This window comes from Morone saxatilis, unplaced genomic scaffold (assembly GCF_004916995.1).
Source record: "Morone saxatilis isolate NCDOM2014 unplaced genomic scaffold, NCSU_SB_2.0 Contig21, whole genome shotgun sequence".
Classification (NCBI taxonomy): domain Eukaryota; kingdom Metazoa; phylum Chordata; class Actinopteri; family Moronidae; genus Morone; species Morone saxatilis.
The window spans coordinates 4355905-4379440 of record NW_023339774.1 but is presented as its reverse complement, the minus strand read 5'-3'; the positions used below and the strand labels follow the sequence as shown (position 1 = coordinate 4379440).

Genomic DNA, 23536 nt, shown 5'->3' with positions numbered 1-23536 from the left:
TATAATATATAGAATAATGCAGTTGAATGACGCTTCTGACAGACTGTACGTAGCTCTCCCTTAAATACCATGTTCTGAAATCTATAGCATAACCCAATGTGTTTTTCTATTTCATTAATATCTAAAGCAACAGGTTACTGGCTAAAATAACCATGTTTATTAGATTGTGATGTGCATGGAATATTGGAATTATACATTCAGTTTTAGAGCCGAGGAGGAGAGCAGGAGAGAGGAGAGTTCCAGTTTCATTCAGATATTAATTTTAATCCCTTCATTTTGTTTCATGTGTACCGCCAAAAACAGCCATCCTCCAATCAACAATTAACAGACTCTCAAACTTCACTCCGGATCACGTCACATTCATTCTGCTGTAAGATGTTTATGGAAGCCGGTCATTCATCCACAACCAAGCAGCAAAGACTAGTTTCCTGGACTGACTGAAAGTCTTTTTCCAGACTTAATTGAGTTTAACTTTCTGATGTACAAACAGAACTGAAAATAATTAGGATATTTTTTCCCTTTAGGAAATGATCTGGAACTGATGTATGAAAAGAAAACCTGTGGTGGAATTCTGAGTTGGATTATTTCTGTTTGGTGAACTTGATTTTGAACTAAGATTTTCAACAACAACAAACTGATCTTAATTAATCTTGTATGCCAGGAGAGAGAGACCTGGGTGGCACCCTGAACTAAATAAATTAGAAATTAGAAAAACAAAGTCAAACTGTTACAATCTAGGTGACATTTAGTCGTAATTACGGTGTGAAATCTTGAGTTATTCTTGAGAAACGTGTTTGCCAAGGTCATTTTGAGGTCATAGGACGCACAGTGCAGTCCATGATGCTGCTACACCCCTGCTAATTAATCTGATCTGAGGTTACAACGAATGGACTTAAAGCAAAAACTGAAATCGCTGAGTCAGCGTTCGCCAAGATTATTTCATTTTGCTACAAACAAACCTTCTGCTAGCAGAATAATTTCCAAGAATAATTGCAGCCTGGTTTCAGATCTCAGTATTTAAATAAGTCCAGTGTTGTGAAGTTAAGAAAAGCATCTAAACATCAGGCTCAAATCAGTGGGATGGATTACTATGAACCAGTATAATGAGTTTCCTCACTAGCTCACCTTTGTTCTGTGAGGGAACCGCTAGCTCTTGGGGCTTGTTGAGGTTGACTGACTCAGGCGATGGAATCTGCGTGAACTCCTTCCCATCACCTGCTGGGGCATGAGCTGCGGCCTGAGGCAGATCCATCACCTCTGGTTCTGAGCAGAAGGACAGTGATCAGTAAGAAAATGCTGCACTGTTTACCATCAAATCCAAGAAATTTTCAAAAAGAAAGGGAAAGGAAAACACAGCCTTGAGCAGCAATGCCATGATAGCTGTTAGAACAACTGGATTTAAAGGTTGAGTGGACAGAAAGACTTGAAGATCTCTCAAGGTTTTTATAAATGTGTCAATGTGGGTAAAAATTGAGCTGCAGCTTTTGACGACTTTTACAAAGAGACTTCGACAAAGAGTTATAAATAAAGTACAGGAAGGCGTTACTGATGATGGCAGCACAGTACAGGAGAAGTTGTCACCTACAGTCTTAGACAACAATCTTTTTGATGACCACAAGAATTGTTTTCATGCAGAAAAGTGTCCATACAATGTTTCTGAAGTAATACGAAAATGTTTGCTTCATGTAAATTACGGTCTGCAAAATAAGGTATAACCCTTGTGTTATCAGGGCTTAAAGCTATGGCAGATAATAGTTAAATGAAGCATGAGGTCAAACCACTGTCAACATTGGGTTTTCAGCGGAATGAATGGCCTGAAAAGTGACATGGTTGCTTTATTTCTGTTAGATAATTATCTGGTTCACTTTGTCTTTTGTTCTATGTAACGTTAGAACTGTGAATGAATGAGACGTGAGGTGGTCAGCGATGATAACAATGCGCAAACACTCGTCCTCTAGCATTAGTCAGGCGCTGCACGTTCATGTGTGTTGGGGGAGTGGCTCTGGAGGAGGCCTGAATCAAAGATAAATGTTAACTAACTACAGGTGACTGTGGTGACCGGTATGACAGGATCACCTTTGGCCTTTATCCTCCTCTTTCGTTTCCTGGACGGCCTGAGCCACGCGCTGTCTGCTTTTGTTTTCTTTTTCAACTTCTTCTTCAGACTAGACTCGGTGCTCTGAGGCAAACACAGAATAAACATAAACACAGAGGATTTTAGTAGAAGAGGAGACAAAGCATATTCTGTGACTGCACTCGTAGTAGTTAGGTTGAGCGATGATGGTAGGGTTCCTACCAAGTCCGACTCTGTGCCCTCCTCCTCTCCCTCTTCGTCTCCAGACTCTTCGGACTCCTGCTCATCTCCCGCCTCCACCACAGAGAATCACCAGTGTTAAACACATGACGTATCAAAACAGGCTTCCCTCTAATGCATCAGAGTCACACAGCGATACTCTTGCCTCTTATATTATATCTCAAGAACTCAAGAAGCAAATAATGAGCTAACCTGGGAAATATAATAAATAATAAAGTAAAACATTTTATTGAATGCTTGCACCTGAAATGTTGGATATTAATCCATCTTGTCAACAGGGATCCTTTTTAAGACCCTAATTAATCACTGACTAAATTTATCTCGTTCCCAAAGGGCCACCCAACACAGTTGCTGACTGACTTTTATTAAGAAGATTGAAAAGCTCCTTCTCCTGTGTACAGGCCTTATGCATGCATAGTGTAATGTCAGGATAATATGGAAAAAGAAAAAAAACACGTTTTATTTTATGTTCCAACCTGAGAGATGGGTTCAGATGTGGCTTCCTGGACAGCGCTGACAGGTTCTTCTGCTGGCTGCTGTCGGTCCTCTTCCTCAGACTCCACGTCCTCGGACTCTTCCTCTTCAGATGCATTTTCAACCTTCTCCCCGTTTATGTTTGCTACCTCTTTAGTCTGTAAAACAAGAAAGAACTAGAGGTGATTATAATCGTCTCAAAATATGCTGTGAAATGTATTTATATAATTCATTTTTATATAATTTTAGAGTAATATTTCTTTACATGTTTGGACTGTCTGGTATTACACCTTGTCAGACTGTTTTGCTTTAGGTACCACATCTCAGGTATCGGCACCAATATCCCAAAAATTCAAATGATACTGAGCCCCATGTGTGACCCATTCTGCTGATGTTCAAGAACAGTTTACAAACCATGCAAGAGTAGAATGTGCTTAAAATGTATTCAACATTACCTCATAGACTCAATACTGAATGTAGAAAGGTGATAGACTGATAAGAATGACAAATGTGTTAGTTTTTATAAAGACGAAGAACACAGACCTGCGGGCTCTTGGCAGAGTGATGCAGTTCTTTAAACATTTCCAGCACAGTTCTCTGCCTGAGCACTTTGGTTTTCTTCTTGGGAACCAGACTGTACGTTCCCATCCTCCTCTTCTTCTTACGGGATGACAACCCTCCTGAGTAAGAGCCTGCAGCACGAGAGAACAACACACACACATTTACAACAAAACTATCAATAGAGACAATGCTCTGCTCCAATTCCACTTTTCTCTGAAACCCAAAAACAAATGATGTTTTTCTACAGCGGGTCAGTTCTTGTCTTGTGTTACTGGAATCTGTCTGGACCTAGATGAAGCTTGGCTGGAGTCGCAGGAGCCGGAGGAGCTGCAGGTGCTGGAGGTGCTGCAGGAGCCAGAGGAGCCGGCAGGAGCCGCAGGTGCTGCAGTGAGCCAGAGGGCCCCCCCGAGAGCCGCATAGGTGCTGAGAGCCAGAGGAGTCGGAGGAGCCGGAGGAGCCGCAGGTGGTGGAGGCGCTGGTGAAGGTGATGAAGCGGTTTGTGCTGAAGCTGGCGTATCCGGTGGACTGTGAGGTAGATGGTTCTGAGCGGAGGCCTGCTGCAAGGATTTCTGAGAGTCAGATGTCTCCATTTTCTCCAATTTGGCACTCTTTGCTTCTCTTAATTCCCTGTTAAGAAGCTGTAGGAGACAAGAACCAAAAAGCAAATCATGATCACTGTGTTACCAAGTGAAGCCCTGCTTAACATTTACTAACACTGTTTGTTACTGGGAACTTGTAGGCATTTTTACCAATTGACAACACAAAACCAGATTTGTTTCTTTTAAAAATTCATTTGATCTTCACCCAGATTTTATGTCCTGCTTGCAAGCAGTGATCCCTGTGCTTAAAGTAAACAAGGTCCTCTTGTGACAAGCACGGCTCCCAAAATCACATACTGTATTTCACCAAATTCTCTTGGCTACAAATTTATATTTCCAAGCAAATATTCATCAAAGTTCACTGCATTAAGCAACAATTTTATATATGCTCTTGCATAGATTTGTCTCATCAACACTATGTGGCCAAAAGTATGTGGACATACTGAGTACTTCTGATCTGGAGCTGTTTCTCATGGTTTTAGCCCCTATGTTCCGGTTGCCAGAAATCTTAATACCCATTATATTTTAGACAACGGTGTGCTTCCAACTTGCAAAATAGTTTGTGTACTGGCCTGCACACAGAACTCAACCCCATCCAACACCTTCGCGATGAACTGACCTTAATTTATCACCCAGCATCAATGTTGGACCTCACTAATGCTCTAATGGGAGCAAATCCCTGCAGCCATGTTCCAAAATCTTGTGGGAAGTCTTCCCAGGAGAGTGGGGGCTGTTAGCAGATTAACACCAACGGTTTGGAATGGCACGTTCAACTGTCACATTTGGACGTAATACATGTGTGTCCTCAAACTTGTTCAACACTGTTCGATGTCCATATACTTTTGTCATTTAGTGTATACATGTATTGAAGGTAATAATTACAAGGGTCAAAGCCTGGTGCATTATCAGCAACTCATTGGTGTTTTCTGATGGGTTACCTTTTGTGCCGGGCTGACAGCGGGTCTGGACATGGTCTTGCGCGCTCTGTGTATCGTGACGCGTGCTGGAGCCGGCACAGGAGGTGAGGCCGTGCCATTTTTAGTGTCTGCTGTCCCTTGTCTCGACGTAGTCCCTGTGCTGGGGTCAGTCCTTAGTGCACCTGAACTCTGTGCACACCCAGACACAGAGGCTGGGAGGGGTTTGGCCGAGTGTCCCCCTGTTGGTGAGCCCGAAGGCAACCAGTTAGTCCTGTGAGGGGAAACTCCCAAACCTGCCGTCGCTGCACAGCCGCCTTCCTGCTGCTGCTTAGTGAGAATGAATCCATTGCTTCCAGTAATCGAACCGTGCGGTGGATCCGTGTCTGATGTGCCGTTTTCATTTACCAACAGTAAAGTCTTGTTGTTGCCTGTTGCAGAGACGTGGGTCGGGCTCTTGTGCCTCATGTCGTCACATTCGGTGCCGTTTAGCATGACTACTGCTGCAGCGGAAGAGGCCAATCGGGCTGCTACCTCTTTGTCTCCATCTATGGAAGAAAACAAAATAAAATATGATTACAATGTAAACAGCTAATTTTTATAAATTAAGTGCTTTTAAGTTTAATTTGACTAATACCTGGCTTCTCCTCTCCGTTGCTTGCTGCGCTGAGTTCCTCTTTCTTTGTGGAGGCACCTTTATCCACGCTGCACTTGGCTAGACCAGCGGGCTGATGAAAAAAGAACACACATATCATCAGGGTAAATCCAATTTTAGAGCTCCAACTAACAATTATTTTATCTTAAGTGTCAATTAATCTGTGGATAACTTTTTCAGTCAATCAGTGAGTCTGAAAATCATTTAAATTGCCAATCAGAAGGTAGCTTTTTATAAAGCCATTATTCTGTCTGACCAACAGATATTTAATTACCAACAATTTTCCTAATCCATTAATTGTTTGGGTCATTTATCAAGCCAAAATACATTCTCTGTGAGGAATTGCTATTTCCATTAGTTTTATATAAAAATTTTGTAAATTGAAAATTGTGAGTTGTTAAACTGTTGATCTGCCAAAACAAGACATTTAAAGACTCAATGATAAATGGACTAGTTGGAAAAATAATGATTCTTGCAGCCATAAAAGATATAAAACTGAGAAACAGCACAATGTTTGGCATTTTTTCTTGATTATTAAACTTGCTGTTAATTCATTTTTCTATCGACTGACTAACCAACTCATTCACAGCTTTCTGATGTGTAAAAAAAAACAGGCCCTTTTCCATGCATGAATTAAATGCTGTGTAAAAAAACCTCTTTCTTTGTTAGATTCAAAGACAGAGTAAGCCAAGAGAATAAGGGCAACCCCCATGCACTCTCATTGTCTGTCTTCTCCCTTTCTATGCTATAGCCGACTAGTAGAGTAGTAGATGCATACTGCCGGAGCTTCAAAAGAATCTCAACCACCCACAGATCGTCTTTACATCTCACAGGAGGAAGCAGTTGAAGAGGCGAGGCCAGGAAATGTAAACTCGTCTCTTCCTCCTGAAGCACACCGTCAACCCTGTGCTCACTCTGGGAAACTGGGCCCAAAGGAAACAATAGAGGCCCGAGACAAAAACATCATGATACTCTCCAACTTTTTAGATCAATTGTCAAAAGGAAAATGGTCCTAGGTCAGTTTGTCCTTGAAGAGCAGCATACCTAGAAGGTTTTCTCCTCGATCTTATGTAAGGCTCATACCAAGCAAAATAAAGATAGATATACAGACAGACAGACAGACGCCAGGGTCATATCGAGTGTGTATTACTGCTAGCCCAATAAAAAGGCCTGCAAGAGAGCAGAGACCACTGAAAGCTTCATTTTAACAAACTGCTTCGGCCAGTTATATCCTCCTCTCCAAGAGCTCTGACAATCAAAATCCTCAGACAGCACGTGTCCTGAAACCTGCACACAACCGAGACCCCCAACTAAACGAGCCATCAGGACAGACTTCCCAAATCATTCTCCAAACACGTGCTCCTGAGTCCCTGTGCCGAACATGCACCTTGTCAAACAGCAACAAGGTCAGGCCAAGAGCCAGGGCTGTGAGCACAATCACTGAGGGTTGTTTCCCAAAGAACATCTAGTCTGGGACAATCCTCTGCAGTGTATGATCTCAAGGAATCTAGTGTGAGCACGTGTGAGGGGTGAAGAGAAGAAGACTCCTACAGTTCCTCCTTTTTTTTTATTTCATGGATTGAAAGCCAGTTACAAAAGGAACACCAGCCTCATCCCTCCCCCTAGTGGTGGAAAGTGGAACATACACACTGGAGACTGAAAGAAGAGAGGGGGGAAGGGAGGCAGAGAAGGCTGTCTGCAGATCTCCGCCATTTCGCAACCAGATTGTTTACTGACACAACGTGGCCATTGCAGCGCTTTTCCACTAGATGGGGAACGTAGGGGTCTGGAGGCTCGTGGACAGGGATATGGGGGCTGCTGAAAGAAGCTCCAAATGTGGAGCCAAGCCTCTGAGTGCTAATCATGAACCTTAAGTAGCACATTAAAAAATGGAAATATGTTATATATTATAGACCCAAAAACAAAAGAAAAATGGTTCAGAGTTTACATTCCAATTTCTTAGCCTGCAAATAAGCTTGGTAATTATTATAAATACCTTCTTACAGGATATATGTAATAATTATAATACAATAAAATATTTTACCGCAATCTTCAACCTTCACTGTGCCTACAACATAATGTGAACCTGGTATGTGACAAGGCCTGGATGTTCGCACTGCTATGACTCATCTTAAAATCTAATACACAGGGCCTGAAAACAAGTTAGAGGTACCTAAACACAAAGCACAATCACATTACACAATCAGCAGTTACACACTGCCAGTAAAAAGCACAAGGTGCCAACACCCAAATGAGATAAATGGAGAGAACAATGGATAAGTTCTCGCCTTTTTGGCCTTCTAAGGGAGCGATATGATCCCTGTGAATGACGCTTCATCTACTTACTAAACCCTTGTGTATGGGCTGAGGGGTTTGACCCGAGAGTGATTTTCTCCTTCTTAGATTTTTTGCTTCATTTGAATAGTTTTAAAGGCCTGAATTGGTGAAACTACAGTATATGACAAGAGAAGATTGGAGAAAAGTCAGAGAAACACATGATTTTGTGTAGCAAAAATCATTCTTTGGTTTTCCTACCTTGTTAATCACCTTGCAAAGAAGATCTTAAAATAATCTGGTAAAGGTAAGTTAACAATTCTTGGCTTTGCCATTTTCTCAAAACAAAAATCGCAAGCATAATGATCCCACACACTGACCATGCAATCACAACAACCCCAGTCTGCATCTGACATGTGATCCTTCCTCTTCTGCCTCATTTCCTGTCACCTCCCTACTGAACATTATCTAAATAAAAAGTAAAAATACCCCAAATTTCTTTGTCACTAAAAGTCACTAAATACTTGAGCCTGCTTTGCATAAAACCTGAAAGAAACTCCAGGAATGAGCCAATAATTTACCTCTCCAGTGACTTATAATGCAAACTAGATGGGTCAAGACGTGCAAGGTCTGACCCCCAGCCCGATAGCTGCTCAGAATATCAAATCCTGCAGCCGGTAGACGTGGAACCTCACACCGCAGCCTAACATGCACCCTCTGGATTGATAAGCAGTCACTGCAGCCTTATGTTCCAGTGAATTCCTGATAACATAACCAAGGCTGCACATACACCCAGTCCCCTGGGACCTCATTATATACTGATCAAGAGGGATACATACAGGAGAGATAAAAGCAAATGTAATGACAAAAAGAGGTTGGATCTGAGATTTTAAGAACTACTCTTAGGGTTTCCAGATCTTTAGGAGGCCAGACTTTCATTTTATGTATCCAGTCACATCATATTCCCCATGCTGCAATTGCTCTAAATACAGCTGTTGTGCTAATCCATGAGGACCTCTCTCTCTCTCTCCAACAACAGGATCCAACATGCTACACTCAAATCTCTTTGATACAGCAGCACTGCCACCAAAAAAAACAAAACAGAAAACACTGCTCCACGAGATTAAGTCCTCGATTTCAGGAATCAAGAGCAATCATTTGCTGATAAAAGCAGCAACTGTCTCGAGAAGCGCATCTTACAAACTGAGAAACCATCTCAACGAGAGGGCAGCAGGAGCTCAAACCAATTTGACTGCAACTTTCCTGTGGCAAAAAGGAACTGAGAAGCAACACTAAGCATCTCCTCAGACCATCCAAAGCCAACCCAGGGTGAAGAGTCTAAAGCTAACATGTCTTTTCCCTTGTGTGCCTCCAGGAAGCATCATACCTGCTTTCTTCTCATGGCCTCCATTGAGGAGAAGAAGGCGTCAGGGAGGGAATGTGTGAGGGAGAGAGTGTGTTTGTATGTGTGTGTGAGTGAGTGAGTGAGAGAGAGAGAGGGGGGTAGAGAGAGAGCGAGAATATGCCGAATAGATTGTTCCTCTTTTCCTTTTCTTTCCCCGCATGCACATTCACCTCGTCGGTCATGTGACCTGGTGGCTCCCTCTGTCGGTCCTCCTCTTCACAGGGTCTCCACAGAGCATGCTCAGTCAGTTCAAACTGTAACACCACTCCATTTGTGTAAACTGGAAGACCTCATTGCCACTGAAGATATCTGCTGGAATAGACTCACCTTACAAATACTGTCTACCCAATGAGGTTTCTACGAATCCTGCAGACCATTTACCCTACTATGGTTTTATCTCACATTTCATCAAGCTCCTATTTATATCAATTGTAGTTTTTGAAAAATGCTCCTCACATTTTCTTTAAATAGTGTCTCCATATTGTAATTATCCTTCCTTCTATGAATATTACTAATATTCTTTTTTTGTTGTTTTCTTTTTTTCCGTGTAAAATGGAAATATATTTTGGTCAATCAAGTTTTTTTTTGGGGGGGAAAGGGCTTAATCACCTGGGTGTATGCACAGCCACTTTAAGAGCACCAACAGAAGAAGGAGAAAAAAAGGAAAAAGGAAAAAAACCCCGAAAGCAAACCGGATGCCTAACGTTTTCAATTGTGGACATCAGGCCACATATTCTAACCTCTCAACAGGAAAGTCTTTTGTCTCCACTGAGCCTCAGGCAAGTTAAGACCGCAAAATCCAACACTGTGAGACCATGCAACAGATACTAAGTCACAGAAATAAAATAACAGAGTGAGCGGACACTTCCAAAAGAAACTACAAAAGGACCAGAACAGATAAAGTATTGTGTTGTGCTCAGAGTGAACAGAAAGGTACAATACCAACTTATAATGAATCCTTACAAAGGCCTTCTATTGTCACGTCTTTATACTTCATGTGGTCTTCTTGGTGTTTGGTCTACATTAAAGTTTATTTTCAAGACTACAATTAAGTTTTTTCTTTTTCATAATAAAATCTGTTGATTATTTTTCAATCAATTATTTGGTCATTAATGCCTTCTAACAGTCCAAATGATATATAAATATATAAATAAGGAAAAAGGCAGAAAATCCTCACATTTGATGAGCTGGAACTAGAGGATGTCTGGCATTTAATGACTTGCTTAAGTGATTATCAGAATAGTAGAGGCTTGTTGGCAAAGGGAAATGTGTTTTCTCCCGAGCGGACATCTCAGATACGTAGGAATGCAGATGTAGAGATGTTGGTGGCTTCTCCTGTTTCACAACTAAACAGTGACACAGGACCTTCCTAGTCCGGACACAAAGGCTCAGGTTTATCCCCTTTCTGGACTCAAAGCACAAAAAAAAAGCCCAGAGAACTAAGTTCTGGCCTGCCAACCAATGGCAAGAGTTGCAAGAATAGGAAAACAGGACAGAAATCAGACAGATATACATGTACACAAGAGGGGTGAATAGCCAGCAGTTACAGTACAGTTTAACCCAAACAGTTAACTATGAGCTATGATACACCCACAACATAAGAAAACAGGAGGTCACCCATTAGCAAAGAACAATTTAACTCAAGATGAGGTTTCTGACTGACAATGACAAAGCCTTGTCCTGTACACAAGAAACCCTGGTAATGCAAGTCACTCATTTTAACTCCAGCATAACAAATGTCTGTGTCCATTTGAGCCTCTATCCATTAATGCATATGCACTGTAGCAAAGTGGATGTGCATCATGGTTGTACAGATTTAAACTTACATGACGGAGAGATCAGACGTCTTACTGCATGGCAACAGGGCCAAAAACCTGAAGCAAAGCAGATGACTGACTGGCATGGCTACAGGCCTTGTCTGTAGCCATGCCAACAGCCCGGCACTCTTGGTAGAGTTTTTAGACCTGCTAGCAGCATGGCTCTATGGATGGCCCTTCTGTCTGTCCACCACTTTGGCCTAGCCTGAAATATCGCAACAGCTATTGGATGGACTGCCACAAAATGTCGCTGAAGACGTTCCTGGTCCCAGGATGAAGCCTGATGAAGAGGTTATAACGTTTGGTTTGGAGTCAAACATGTTGACAACTATTGGATGGATTGCCATGAAATTTGGTAGAGATATTCAACCTTCCCAAAGGATGTTATTTGTTGTTACCTTTTTACTTTATAAAGTAAATACTCCTGTTACATGGTTGTGTCCCTTTGGTTTGACCCTGGGTACTACATGGTACCCCTTGTTGCAAAAGCAGTTCTTTTGTAAGTGTACATTTCCGCTGGCTGTTTATATTTTGATACCAGAACCATCACTGGTTACTGTGGCTGGATATCATTTTAAACTTGTGCAGTACCATAAGCTATGTAAGGAGATGATGTACCCATTCTTACAGCAATACTGCCTACAAAGCTCTGATTGGTTAAATGCTTTCCCCAAGCAGCTGAAACTGCCGTCAGTGGGCACATCACCATTAAATCGCTGAACAAATGAGAGACGTGGGCAGCAATTCAGGTCTGGGACCATACAGATATTCTAGTTTCTCTACTGATACCAGAACAATGCTTCTTTTAATATCCCTGTGAGGAATATATAGGTTTTCCTACAACAGGTTTAATGGTAAACAAAATTCACGTTTCGATATGTACTTCAGTTTTGTGATCCTTGATTTTTCCTGCTGTGGTTCAGTACAGCAGGAAAAATAAAAAAAATGTAGAAAATAACAACAGCTCAGTTAGTAACAGCTAATGCACTCACATACTGGCAAAGAAAAATGAATAACACAAAGCTCCATCTTAAGAGTCTGACTTGTTGCATTCAGGTACAGGGCAGGCACAATGGAAACACTGAAATGCACACACAAGGGCAGATTATAGCGAGGCTCAAGCACCATATGTTTAAATCCTGTATTTACTACTTCTTAGTATGGTGGCATATCTGCCCACTCCATAGCAGTAGTTATTACCTTGGCACGGTCCGCAGCTGCAATAGGAAGCCGCCAGTCTATTGTTGTCTCATTCCGCTAATCGTCATGTTCGGATGATGTTGACATAAATGACATGTCTGGAGGGTTTCCATAGACGTACCTTCAGTTGAACAGTTTCAGCAATACAGTTTGACACCAATCGTGCCCATTAAGCTTGACTAACCTAGCAATCCAACTAGCATGCTACAGCTGATATCTGATATCTGTCTTTAACACCAATTTTATAGAAAGAATACTGATCTCAGACCTGCTATTTTCTTATAGTGCATTCACGTTTTAACCAACAAATGTTGTTAGTGACCTTTCCAACCAAGCCGCCTCACTGTAACACTATTTTTTTGAAGCTGCAGATGCTTAGGCTTGGCGGGGCCTTAGGCCCCACGACCCGGCAGGCTTGCAATACACTGGCGGAAACCTTGCTGACTACTGACTAGGAATGTCCCAATTTACTTTTTTTGGGCCCTATCTGAGTCCTTAATACCAGTTATCTGCCAATAGCAATCTGATACTAAATATATCCGACAGCTGTAGCCTAAATCTGATACACATTATTTCTCTCAAGCTTCTTGATCCAAATAACCTACTGAATGTCCTGGCTCAAAACTACAGGCTAGCTTGAAACCAAGATCAGCTGGAAACGTAATGAGAGCCCAAGAATGAGAGGAGCTGCAAGTCAAATGTGTTGCCACAAGACATTCCTGCAAGTGTTTCAAAATAATAGCTTGTTAAGAAATTAAGGGTTTCTGTCCACTGAAAGGTCAGAGGGCATTTCATTTTAAACAGGAAGTGTTGAGTTTGTATCAACAGCGTAATGCAGTACCTTTAACAGGGCAAGAGGGAGTGGATCAAAACAAGGCCATGTACTTAGCTTTCATTCTGCTAACATTACAGTTCTGACTGTACTGACAAACACAGCTGGCTAGCTTCCTCGCTTACATAGCAAACATGTGATAAGCATGAGTGACATGACAGTTGACAGTATTAGTTGGAAAATGGTACGGCCATTGTTTACCTTTCCAGCAATGTATTTCACAAACTAGTTAGCAACTTGATTCAGCACCACTCTCGTCTTTTCTTCAACGAGCCAGAACAACTCGTAATGACAAACACCAATTCAGTCAGTTTGCATGTTTCAAACCAGATTAAGCTTGTGTCCCACACTGGATGGGCAGGGCCAGACACCTGATCCTAAATGTGTCTCTTGAAAATGACGGTATGCACACTAGAGATGATTTATCACTCTGTTGGAGTTGCTGGAACTACAAAAAAAAAAAAAAAACAACCACCCTCGATTGCTCAGTCCTGTTAGAGTGGAGGTTCTTCCATTACACATTATCTTTGGCTGAGCACAGACATCAATCCCAGCAACAGCCAAGTTTCATTCTGGCCTGTCATCAAGTTACTCACAGAATTAACGTTATTATCGACGGCTGATCTGATCTGCACCGTCCATTTTAACAAGCGAAAGCGGTGGTATGTGCCAAACGAAAATGAAAAGCTGCTACCTGAATCTTTTTAGACACTGCTCTTTGCTCATACGAAAGAAAGATAGATAGATAAAAGATCCAATAACAGATTTGTCTGTATTTTGTATGTACCGTTTATGGTGCAAGTCTACATGCTTTTTTTTTTGCAATTAACACAAAATATTCGTGATTTTGTCTGTTTGTTACACGGTCATGTGGCAGCGTCATCATACCGATCATGGCAAATTTATATTCCCAGCATTATACTATTGTATTATTACGATAATGAAATTAAAGGTGATTAATTATTATAACACTTTTCTAGTTTTTTTTTTATGTACTAGAAAAAAAAAACGTAAGAACTGTTCTTTGTTTTTGTTGCATTAACAATAGTGATGTCAGTTAGATTTGGCTACAACTAGAGCTGTGGAAAATTAATATCACCCATCTTTGCTCATTACATCTTAGCCTTTCTTACCCTCGGGTGTGCATAAAGTACAGTTTATTTGTATTTTAGACTTCTTTTTAAAACACAAAAAGGGAAACTGATCCGTTATCTTATTGGGACAGGCCATGAGAAGCAGGTCATTATCGGTTCAGCTGAAAAAAATCCACGTATCCCTAATTATCTGGGTGGTATCTGACACGAGGCCTATAATGGACATTTCCCCTCAACAATGTACTTCAACTACAGGAGCCCAAAACACTGCTTGACATTCAACCAAGCTTCTTGTCCTGCTGCGTCTGCTGCACACACACGAGCTGAATGCTGAATGAAACCCATACATACGCACTGTACGGGCTGACCAGGAAATGAGAAACACCTGTGTGATGTAATGCAAAGGTATACGGGTGCCCTGTAATTATCACTCCCTTACCTCAAGCTGAAATCTCGTGTCACATGCATATTAAGGCTGTTACTGAACATTTATTGTGAAATAAATTAATGTTCATGTCCTGCTGGTCCGCCTTTGAGTAGCCAACTGCTATCTGCTTGGACAACGCACACGAAGTCTGTTCAAACGAGGAGACAGGAAGTAACAGTTCCACTTTCTTTATAATTTCAAGCAGTGAAATCAACAGCAAAACCTTGATGGTAAGGAGACAGTTCGACTTCTGATTTTGATAGAAAGTGATTTGAGTGAACACTGATGGTGGCGAGGTCTGTTGATTTCAGGGACATGTTCTTTAGAAAGACATGTCCCTGTCATTTGTCAATGCTTTTGAGCACAATGCAAATCCATTCATCTCCACTGTATTGGTGAGGACATTACATATACACACCGCCAGAGATAAACAGGGAAATGAGCTAATTAAAAGATGAACTTAAGGTCACCCATTGAGTCAAGGGAATCGACTTAAAGACAAAGTTGTGGGTGCAAACGGAAGTGACTGCAGAGCTCAATGTCCCAAAACCTTTCTTTAGCTCCACTTCTCACACCGCCGAGCAGACAGCTTCTGACCGCTGTTAGAGCGACCTCTGCCGAACAACACTGGACCAAGAACAAAAAGAAAAAAGAAAAAGAAACAAAGACTGAATGTCTGACACATTGGTACACTTTCTGTGCCACTGTAGCCAAGCGATCGGTTCAATCAGTCCATCTTTACTGAGGAGACCTTAATAAAACAACAATACAACTTGTTACTGCCAGCCCCGGACTGGTTTATACCGACTGAAAGCCATGACAATAACTGCACAGAGCTAACGAAGACCAGCCTGCACCAGCAGAATAATTCCTAACAAAAGTTGGGTGAAAAAAAATAACCATGTAAAGAGCATCAAAGTCGGTTTGAGAGCTGGCGCCATATGTTTACAGTGGGAGGTTGTAAGAAGCACTGCCAGCCTTCATTTCACTGCATCAGTCACCATGTAGCTAACAGACTTCACAGCGTAGAGGAACATTATTAACAGCACAACATTCAGTCGTGTTGTTCCAAATTACACACAGACGAGCCTCTTTCATTTCGACAAGATGTTAACCTCAACAGTCAGTTTTTATTTGTGTGGATTTCACAAAGTGTGCACAGCCCGCTAACTAGCACGGCTGCTAGCAGCTAGCTAAACAGCAGTGTTCAGATCAGCCAGCAGTAAGCCGGTGACAGACAATACAGCTACAACCAGCAGGAATATCGGATAAAAACGCATGCATATGTGTCCGCTGTTGATTTTGAACCGCTAAAGCTGGACAGAAGCAGGACAGTGACGTGAGCCCGGACCATGTATGAGTCAACGCGGTGCGGAGCCCACAACGCGCCCGGACACATCATTCAGGTTCCGGGGCGCAGCATCTTCCTGCACATTCAATTGCCCTCCCGGTCCAGCACAAAAGCAAGAGACTCTGGGCTGGCAGCGGGCAATTTACGACAAAAACACACCTCGACACCGACCATTCCCCCGTTTACCAGGGAGCTTGTGGCCGCCGCGACGGAACACTTTTTCCACGACCCGGAAAACAGTGTGAAAGTAAGACAAGCTCGGCGTAGACAAGGCTCACAACTCACCTCGGGTCCAACCGAAGCCATGGTGCCTGCACGTAAACTCCGCCCACCCGCGATTACGTCACATTTATTGATTTGCAGACGGCCTAATACCACACCTGAGTGTAATATCAATAATATTTTCAGTTATATTAATATTACAAATAAAATACTAATAATTACCCTAAGATATTGAACAGAGAGTTGGACTGTGTGATAACAGCAATTAAAGTACAGAAGACAACACAATAAGTAGCCTGACTACAGCGTTCAGACATACTGACAAATAAAGGGACCAGAATCATCTTTTAAAGATTTAAAAATACAATCCATTATCCCAATGGAAACACAACTGTTGCCCCACCACAAGTTTCAAAACACAAAATCAGCCAACCCAAACTGACCACGGGGTCACCAGTGTCTCCCGTTGTGGTTAACCTCTACGTGGAGGGAAGAACCCAAGCCTCTTCCAGGGAAAAAGCACATAGCCACTGGTTCACACATGAAGATGACACCAGGGGGTAAAATACAAATCCAGGAAGCAGCACAAACACTACAAGGCCCTCGTCCAACCACCAACGAGATCTGATAAGAACACCACAACAACACAGAGGAAAGGAAATACAGGTATAACAACAACAAAGTTATTATATGTGGATGGAGTGTCTGAGAATGAAAAATGCAGAAGCTTTATAATTGCCCCAATGGTTGTTCAGGAGTTACACTATGAGATACATTGGTTAGTTGTTGTGTGTAGCCACAGCCAGTACCATGTTAATAGTGTTCAATGATGCCATCACTGGTAGAAAGTCATTTTTTCATTTTTTTTATTTTGAATTTTACTTTGTACTTTATTTCCTTTCAGAGTTAGGCTACATGTTGTACTTTCACTACATTTACCCGACTGCCATTAAGCCAGTTTTAGTATTATGAAAACTGACACAAGGAGACATCATGAGCTTAAAGAATATGATGCAGTTTTTTAAATCAACCTCCCAACAATGTACAGATTACTTCAATCAGTTACCACCTCAACCAGGTGCCATTGAAACACAGCTCACATGTTAATGCATCAGTAATAATAATCCAATAGCATTGAATATAATATTTTATACACTCTGTAACTTCAAGATTATACTTACACTTGTTCTGGTGTAGAATTTTATTATCCATATAAATCAACTAAAGATGATTAACCTGCATCATAAAGTGTAGCAGGAATGTGCAAATATCGCCACAGTTTGGTAATGTGAAAAGTTGAAATCAATAGATTGTATTATTAAAATCTCTATGGGTCCAGAATTGATTTATTTCTTAGGTAGATGAATGTTCAGATTTAAAGTCCATCCTTAACCTTTGAAACAGCAGTTGGTAAAACAATCTCACCACAAGGTCCATTTAATAGCCGTTCTGGACCTTTCAGTTATATTATATATAGTTTTAAACAAGATGGGCTAAATGTCTGTGCTACAGAAACCTAATGGATGTTTACAGCTAGAGGTAGATGGACGTCTATATGGAAACATGCTTAGTACATTAATTTGGTTTGTATGTGCGCATGAGAATAAATGCAGTACATATATGTATTTTCATATATAGCAAGGCCACATTTGACAGGTCACAGTAGGAAAAGCACAGGTGCAATCAATAAAATGAACGATGGCTAAATTCCATGTAGCGCCATTGTATATAATATTATTAGTAACAACTGTGCTTTTACTACTATGACAAGTCAGACATCGATCTGCTGTGGTTCCTCTTTATGTAGATGCTTATTAGGTTTCTCACACCTTTCTTTGACTTGTGTTTTATTAAAATAATTACGGATCAAGTTATACATCCGCAATTCTAAAATTAAATTGTGGGTCATTTACCCAGCAACAGCAAGATTAATGTAAACAAAGATTATTTATTTAAAACAAATTATAAATTGTTCAAAAAGTTAATAATAACAATATTGTATTCATTCCAGTTGAGTACAGTTATTATATAACATGGACACTATTTCCCCCATAATGTTACGTACAGTGATAAAGGTCTGAGCTCTACATTTTAATTACCTCCACATATAAGACTGGTTAAGGTGCAGCTAACAACTAGCCTGATATGAACCAAGGTAGTCGGGAGAGGATACGTTTCCACGGTAACTTAAGTCTGTCATTTAAATCTGCTTTATAAAACAAAATTTCCTGACCTACTGAGGTAAACCTGGTTTAATCTTCTATAAGTACTGATTATTTTAGTTGGGTCTCATTGTTCTGTTTGTGTTACACCACCAGGTGTCCTCCTTTGCTTAGTTATTTTCTCCAAATGTTTGGACTCCTCCTCTCACCTGTGTTTATGCTTGATGACTGTTTAATTTGCTCTCTTTGTTTAGTTTTTCATGACTGGAATAAAACTAACCCCCTTAAAAAAAATGTCATTACATATTTCCAATTATTTCAGCATAATCCATCTATGGAAAACATGACAGTTTAAACACACAGTAGCCACCAGTATATCTTAATACACTGAAAGCGTTTCATGAAATATGAATTCACATGGACAAATTGAAAAGGGGAAAGAATAACATTGACTGAGGACCATCTCTGAGGAACTTTTGTATATATCCAATATGTAAATGATTATAGTTTATTCTTGGAGTAACTGTAGGAGAAAGACAAAATATCATAAAAACTGGAGGGGAAAAAACTTACAAAGCAGCTACTGTTAACATTTGAATGGGTAAAATATAGTAGGTTCTCTGAGAGAGACTAATTTAAGAACATAGCAGTACACAGTAGAGTAGATTAGTAAAATAACTAGGACAGGTTCATACATTTATCTCAACCAGGTTAGACTACTGTAAGTAGTATACGTATATGTTGCCTGTAATTCTACTGTAGGCCTCATTTGAGTTAAAGATCCCCTCTAGACATGCATTAATACGTAAATAGGCGTCTTGGAACAATTATGTTTGTTTGATGTGTTTTTTCTGCAAAGAAAGTAAAAAGAATTACATCCCTAAAAAGCCAATGTTCATTTCTGAGGACACAAGATGTCTCCGACTTCACTGTAAAGTCCATTCTCAGCTGGATGTGGACTGGTGGCTTAAAGTTTCTACATCACAATTGTACAAGTTGATACGGACCAGGACTGATTACAAAGCTATATGTGATGTCACAAATCATCCTCGTAGCCTGTAGGCCCTGCTACCTAAAATTAGATTTTCAATAAGCACAGAGAAAATGTAGAAAGAGAAACTAGTGTCAAACTCTGCACATACATCCTTCTGCTCAGTGAAGATGAAATATCCCACTGTAGGATCAAAAAGAAAAAACGATTTATGAGTGGAGGGGAACTTTAAGTAAAGTGTTTTTTTAACTACTTTTACACAAGTTAAAGATGTGAATACTTCTTCCACCCCTGCCCAGTGCATTTCCTTTCTATCACCGCTTACTGACCAGTTCAGACCTTACAGGTGATCAGGTAGTGTTTCTAGCTGTAACTTAAGAGCTGGTAAGAGGCTGCTTTGGGGCTTTGGTCGTGTTCCCTGAGATCTGTCACAACTATGTCCACTTTAAAGCAAAAGCTTACCTATTTTCTATGATAAGTCACTCACAGTTGTCTGTGTTTGAGGCCTATTGTGGGTTTGTCTTTGAGTGTGTGTGTAATATATTTTAATGTAAGCTATAGCCCTTTAAATGTACTTGTAATTAAGTCTGCTATATAAATAACTGGAGACCTGACTGGACGTTAGAGGACGCGGTCGGAAGGGGGCGCCAGCGCAGGAAGCGCCTAAACGTAGAGACGAAGAAGCAGCCTGAACAGCCGGTAGGTCGGTAAGATAACCGGTAGTGTCGGAGCTTCAGTTGTCCCGGGAAACCCGCCATGTCCGAGCACTTGTTGTAAAAACACTGGCGCTCGTATCTCTGAATACGTGTGTGACTCCCGGAGCGCTTAGCTTAGCGACGCGGATGAGAAGCTACCGTTGGAAACAGGGAGCTGTGAGGACGTTAACGTCAGTTAGGACGGTTGTTGAAGTCCAATATGACCCAACAAGCTGCTGCTCTGCAGACCTACAACAATGAACTTGTCAAATGTAAGTGACTTGTTGTACTTGTCGATAACTCATTTGTTTGTATTAAGTTGGTAGTGATTGTGAATAGTGTGGTGTTTGACTGCAGGACCACAGAGATACTTCAGTGTCGTGTTTGAACGCTAACCTGAATACATGTCCCCTCCTGTGGGACTCGGGTTTGTGTCACTACAGAGTCTGTGTGGCGGCTTTTCTCTGCTCTTCCTGTCCTGATCTAGTTCTTGACCTTCCAGCAGACAGGATATTAACGTTACAATCTGATTAACCCACACAGATTATTCTGTCACCTGGAAATCAACCTGTAACCCTCTGTAGCCCACATTAGTGCAGCTGAGGCCAGCAGCTGGAGTAGGCTGATATTCTACTTTATGATGGAAGATCTGACAAACATGGAGCTGATATTCAGCTAATTTTGGTCAAATAAGTTAAGCAGACACACAAAAACACAATATACAACACTGCTGTTTGACTTCATTACTAATATTAATTCATGAATGGTTAACTGACATGTGAATTTGTCTTCAGGATTTTTAAAAAAATGTTTCACAGTTTTCTGTCTGTTTAATAATTACCTGAGATTCAAATACTAATGGATACTACTATTTTACATTGTGCTAGAGCTGTGACAAACAATTATTTTCTTAATTAATGTTTTGATTATTGTCTTGACTTTGAAAATGCTTCAATGTTTTCAGTTCAAAACTTCAAAGATATTCAGTTACTAATGGTACTAAGTAACTTCAAACAGTATACCAAATTACCAGATTGTTGTTATTTAACTTTATGTTATAGACTTCTTATATTATATATTATTACAGTTTTTCTGACTAATCATTTCTGATTGTCACTGATAAAATAACTGTCTTCATGTGATTTAGAAATGTGCATAAATGCTGCAATGTCCAGTTTTGTTGAAGGTAAAACCCAGTGAGGCTCCGGAGTAATAAAGCGTGTCTCCGTCTCCTCTCAGGTATTGAGGACCTGCACTCCAAGCGGGAGGAGTTGAACCGACAGATCAAGCAGGAGGAAGAGGAGAAGGATCGGCTGCAGCACGACATCCGACTCCTGTCAGAGAAGCTGAGCAGAGTCAACGAGAGCCTGGCACAAAGACTCACCGCCCGCGCCACGTTCGACCGCACCATCGCAGAGACAGAGGCTGCATACACCAAGGTGTGTGACTTGACTGTCTAAAATATTGTTGTTGATCAGCAACATGGAAATATGTGAATTATAGGGCACTTTCTGGACCATTTCAGTCCACTGACTATGCCAAGATGTTTTTTTAGAATGAATTTATTATTAAATGATTAAAATTTCCGAATTCAAGGGCTTGATCCAAGACAGACAGACAGACAGACAGACAGACAGAAGCCCTTTCATTCCTCTTTTTCTTTAAGAAAAGATGTTTTGCTGACTAAGACAATAGTTGTTTTTCTTTTCCTCTTAAAATGATGGAGGTTCAATATTTTTCCAGTTTCATCTAATAAAAGGATCCTAATTGTGCAAGGGTCGCAAAAACAAGCCAACTTAGAACTGCTTTGATAAGAATTGATATTAAAACAGTGTTCTGCTGTTCTGACCTTCAAAACCAATGTCACTCAACATAACCCTCTGCAGCAGCTGGTATTTGATGGCCGCATACAGCTAGTGGTGGCCTCAAGCTCAGTAGCTTACTAACGGAGTAATAGCTGGTTGTTGTTAGCTGGTCATGTTAGAAGAAGCCGAGGAAGGTTGTTGGGTGGGTTGTAGAGCTGCAGTGGATCCGTAAGTCAGCCAGCAGAAAAATAATTGGCAACTATTTAGTTTCTTCTGCTTTTGTCTGGTTCATATTATTGTAAATTAACAAAGTCTGGATTTTTTACTTTTAGTGAGGCAAGATATTTGAACACGTGACCTTGGACTCTAAGAAACTTTGAAGAGCTGTTTCACAAGAAAACAATCTGCAGATTAATCCATTTGACTATATTTAGTATGAAAGTCGGAAGTCTTGAAAGTTAGTTGCGACATACTTTGGGCAAGTATCACTACCACGTTGACATTTTTAGATCAAATGGACAATCCCACTTTTATCAATGGGTTTTTATGAATTTTCAGGAAATATGTCTGTGTGCTTCTATTTAACCTCAAATACATATAGAAACCGCTCTCACACACACACACACACACACACACACTGGGCTTCTGCAGGAATGCTCACACAATGTTTGGAAAATTTTTTCTGAGTTATCATTAAGTGGCTAATGAACTGCTTCCACCATTATTTTGTCTCTGTAGCACTTGCAGTCAGTGACGCAGCATCGTGTTGTCCTTGTGTGCAGTTTGACGTCACACAGGCACATCCCACTTACTGATGCTGAACTCCCTGAGCGCTCGCACTAATCACTGCAAACACACTCCAAAGCTGCTCTTATTAAAAAACAACAGAGCCTGGCCCCTTTTTTAAATTGCTTCTACAGCATACAACAAACTGTTAGCTGTACCAGGTAGTGTTTTTACTTCTTTTGCTTTAAGTACCTACAGTATATTTAATATGACTTTTTCTTTCCACCTATAGATCTTGGAGAGCTCTCAGTCTCTTCTGAGCGTCCTGAAGCAGGAGGCAGGAAACCTCAGTAAAGCCACAGAGCCCCGGAGGAAGGAGCACTAATGGCAGGGAAAGTCACTGAACTCTCATTTTGACCACCGCTCCACATCTGACTCGGCACTTAACCGGTTTACACTTCACTCTGGGCTGTTTGTAATATATTCTATTGATTTATCGTTTGTTCTTTATTCCAATAAATGTGTTTCTTATCACTCCCACGAGTCTCCTTTTTGACAAAACGGACAACAAGGCAGATTTTAAATAGCTCCATTAGGTTGAGGCAGTAAAAATACTGTTCCTCAGGGTGGAAATGATTCATATACAGTGTTTACATTTGTTCAAGTCTTCTATTTATTGAGCTTTCATTTGTACAAGTATGACATCACTTTGTTTTTTTTTTGTTTTTTTTTTAATCTGCCCAAATCATTGACAATAACTTTACAAGAAGCACATGTGCTGCGATGTAGATTTACAGACGAGGGGAAAAGTAAAGGGGGAACAAGATGGAGATTCTACCACAGAGCTGCAACAGCGTGACCAACACAAACTGCTCACAGGAGTAAACGGACGGAAAACACTGCGGTGAGAGGCCGCATGTACACTTCAGAAGTCAAGTCGGGTGTCTCTTATGTCCCAGTAATGGCCGTCAGTAAAGTTCTCGCTGGTGTCATTTAAGACGATCAGTGGAGATTTCCC

At 40.9% G+C, this 23536-nt stretch overlaps 2 protein-coding genes across 2 annotated transcripts in view; one reads left to right on the top strand and one right to left on the bottom strand.

The window, feature by feature from the left end:
- The window catches only part of ehmt1b (euchromatic histone-lysine N-methyltransferase 1b), a 29338-nt gene extending 13091 nt beyond the window's left edge, over positions 1–16247 (bottom strand). The window contains 10 exon segments of the mRNA XM_035667976.1: positions 1126–1263; positions 2077–2179; positions 2297–2368; positions 2791–2946; positions 3332–3480; positions 3638–3717; positions 3719–3987; positions 4887–5410; positions 5500–5590; positions 16203–16247. Coding sequence (XP_035523869.1) covers positions 1126–1263; positions 2077–2179; positions 2297–2368; positions 2791–2946; positions 3332–3480; positions 3638–3717; positions 3719–3987; positions 4887–5410; positions 5500–5590; positions 16203–16223 — 1603 coding nt within the window. The 5' untranslated portion in view covers positions 16224–16247.
- Positions 16248–19828: 3581 nt separating this feature from the next.
- ssna1 (Sjogren syndrome nuclear autoantigen 1) lies at positions 19829–23056 on the top strand. The gene is made up of 3 exons (XM_035668026.1): positions 19829–20259; positions 21227–21426; positions 22811–23056. Exons 1-3 carry the CDS (start codon positions 20208–20210, stop codon positions 22901–22903), a joined length of 345 nt encoding a protein of 114 aa, XP_035523919.1. The 5' UTR covers positions 19829–20207; the 3' UTR covers positions 22904–23056.
- The last annotated feature ends 480 nt before the right edge of the window (positions 23057–23536 follow it).

Coding starts and splice junctions, on each gene's coding strand:
- ssna1 (XM_035668026.1), top strand. CDS start 20,208: ATGACCCAACAAGCTGCTGCTCTGCAGACCTACAACAATGAACTTGTC. Junction 20,260..21,226: donor CAACAATGAACTTGTCAAAT/GTAAGTGACTTG, acceptor GTCTCCTCTCAG/GTATTGAGGACCTGCACTCC. Junction 21,427..22,810: donor CAGAGGCTGCATACACCAAG/GTGTGTGACTTG, acceptor TTCCACCTATAG/ATCTTGGAGAGCTCTCAGTC.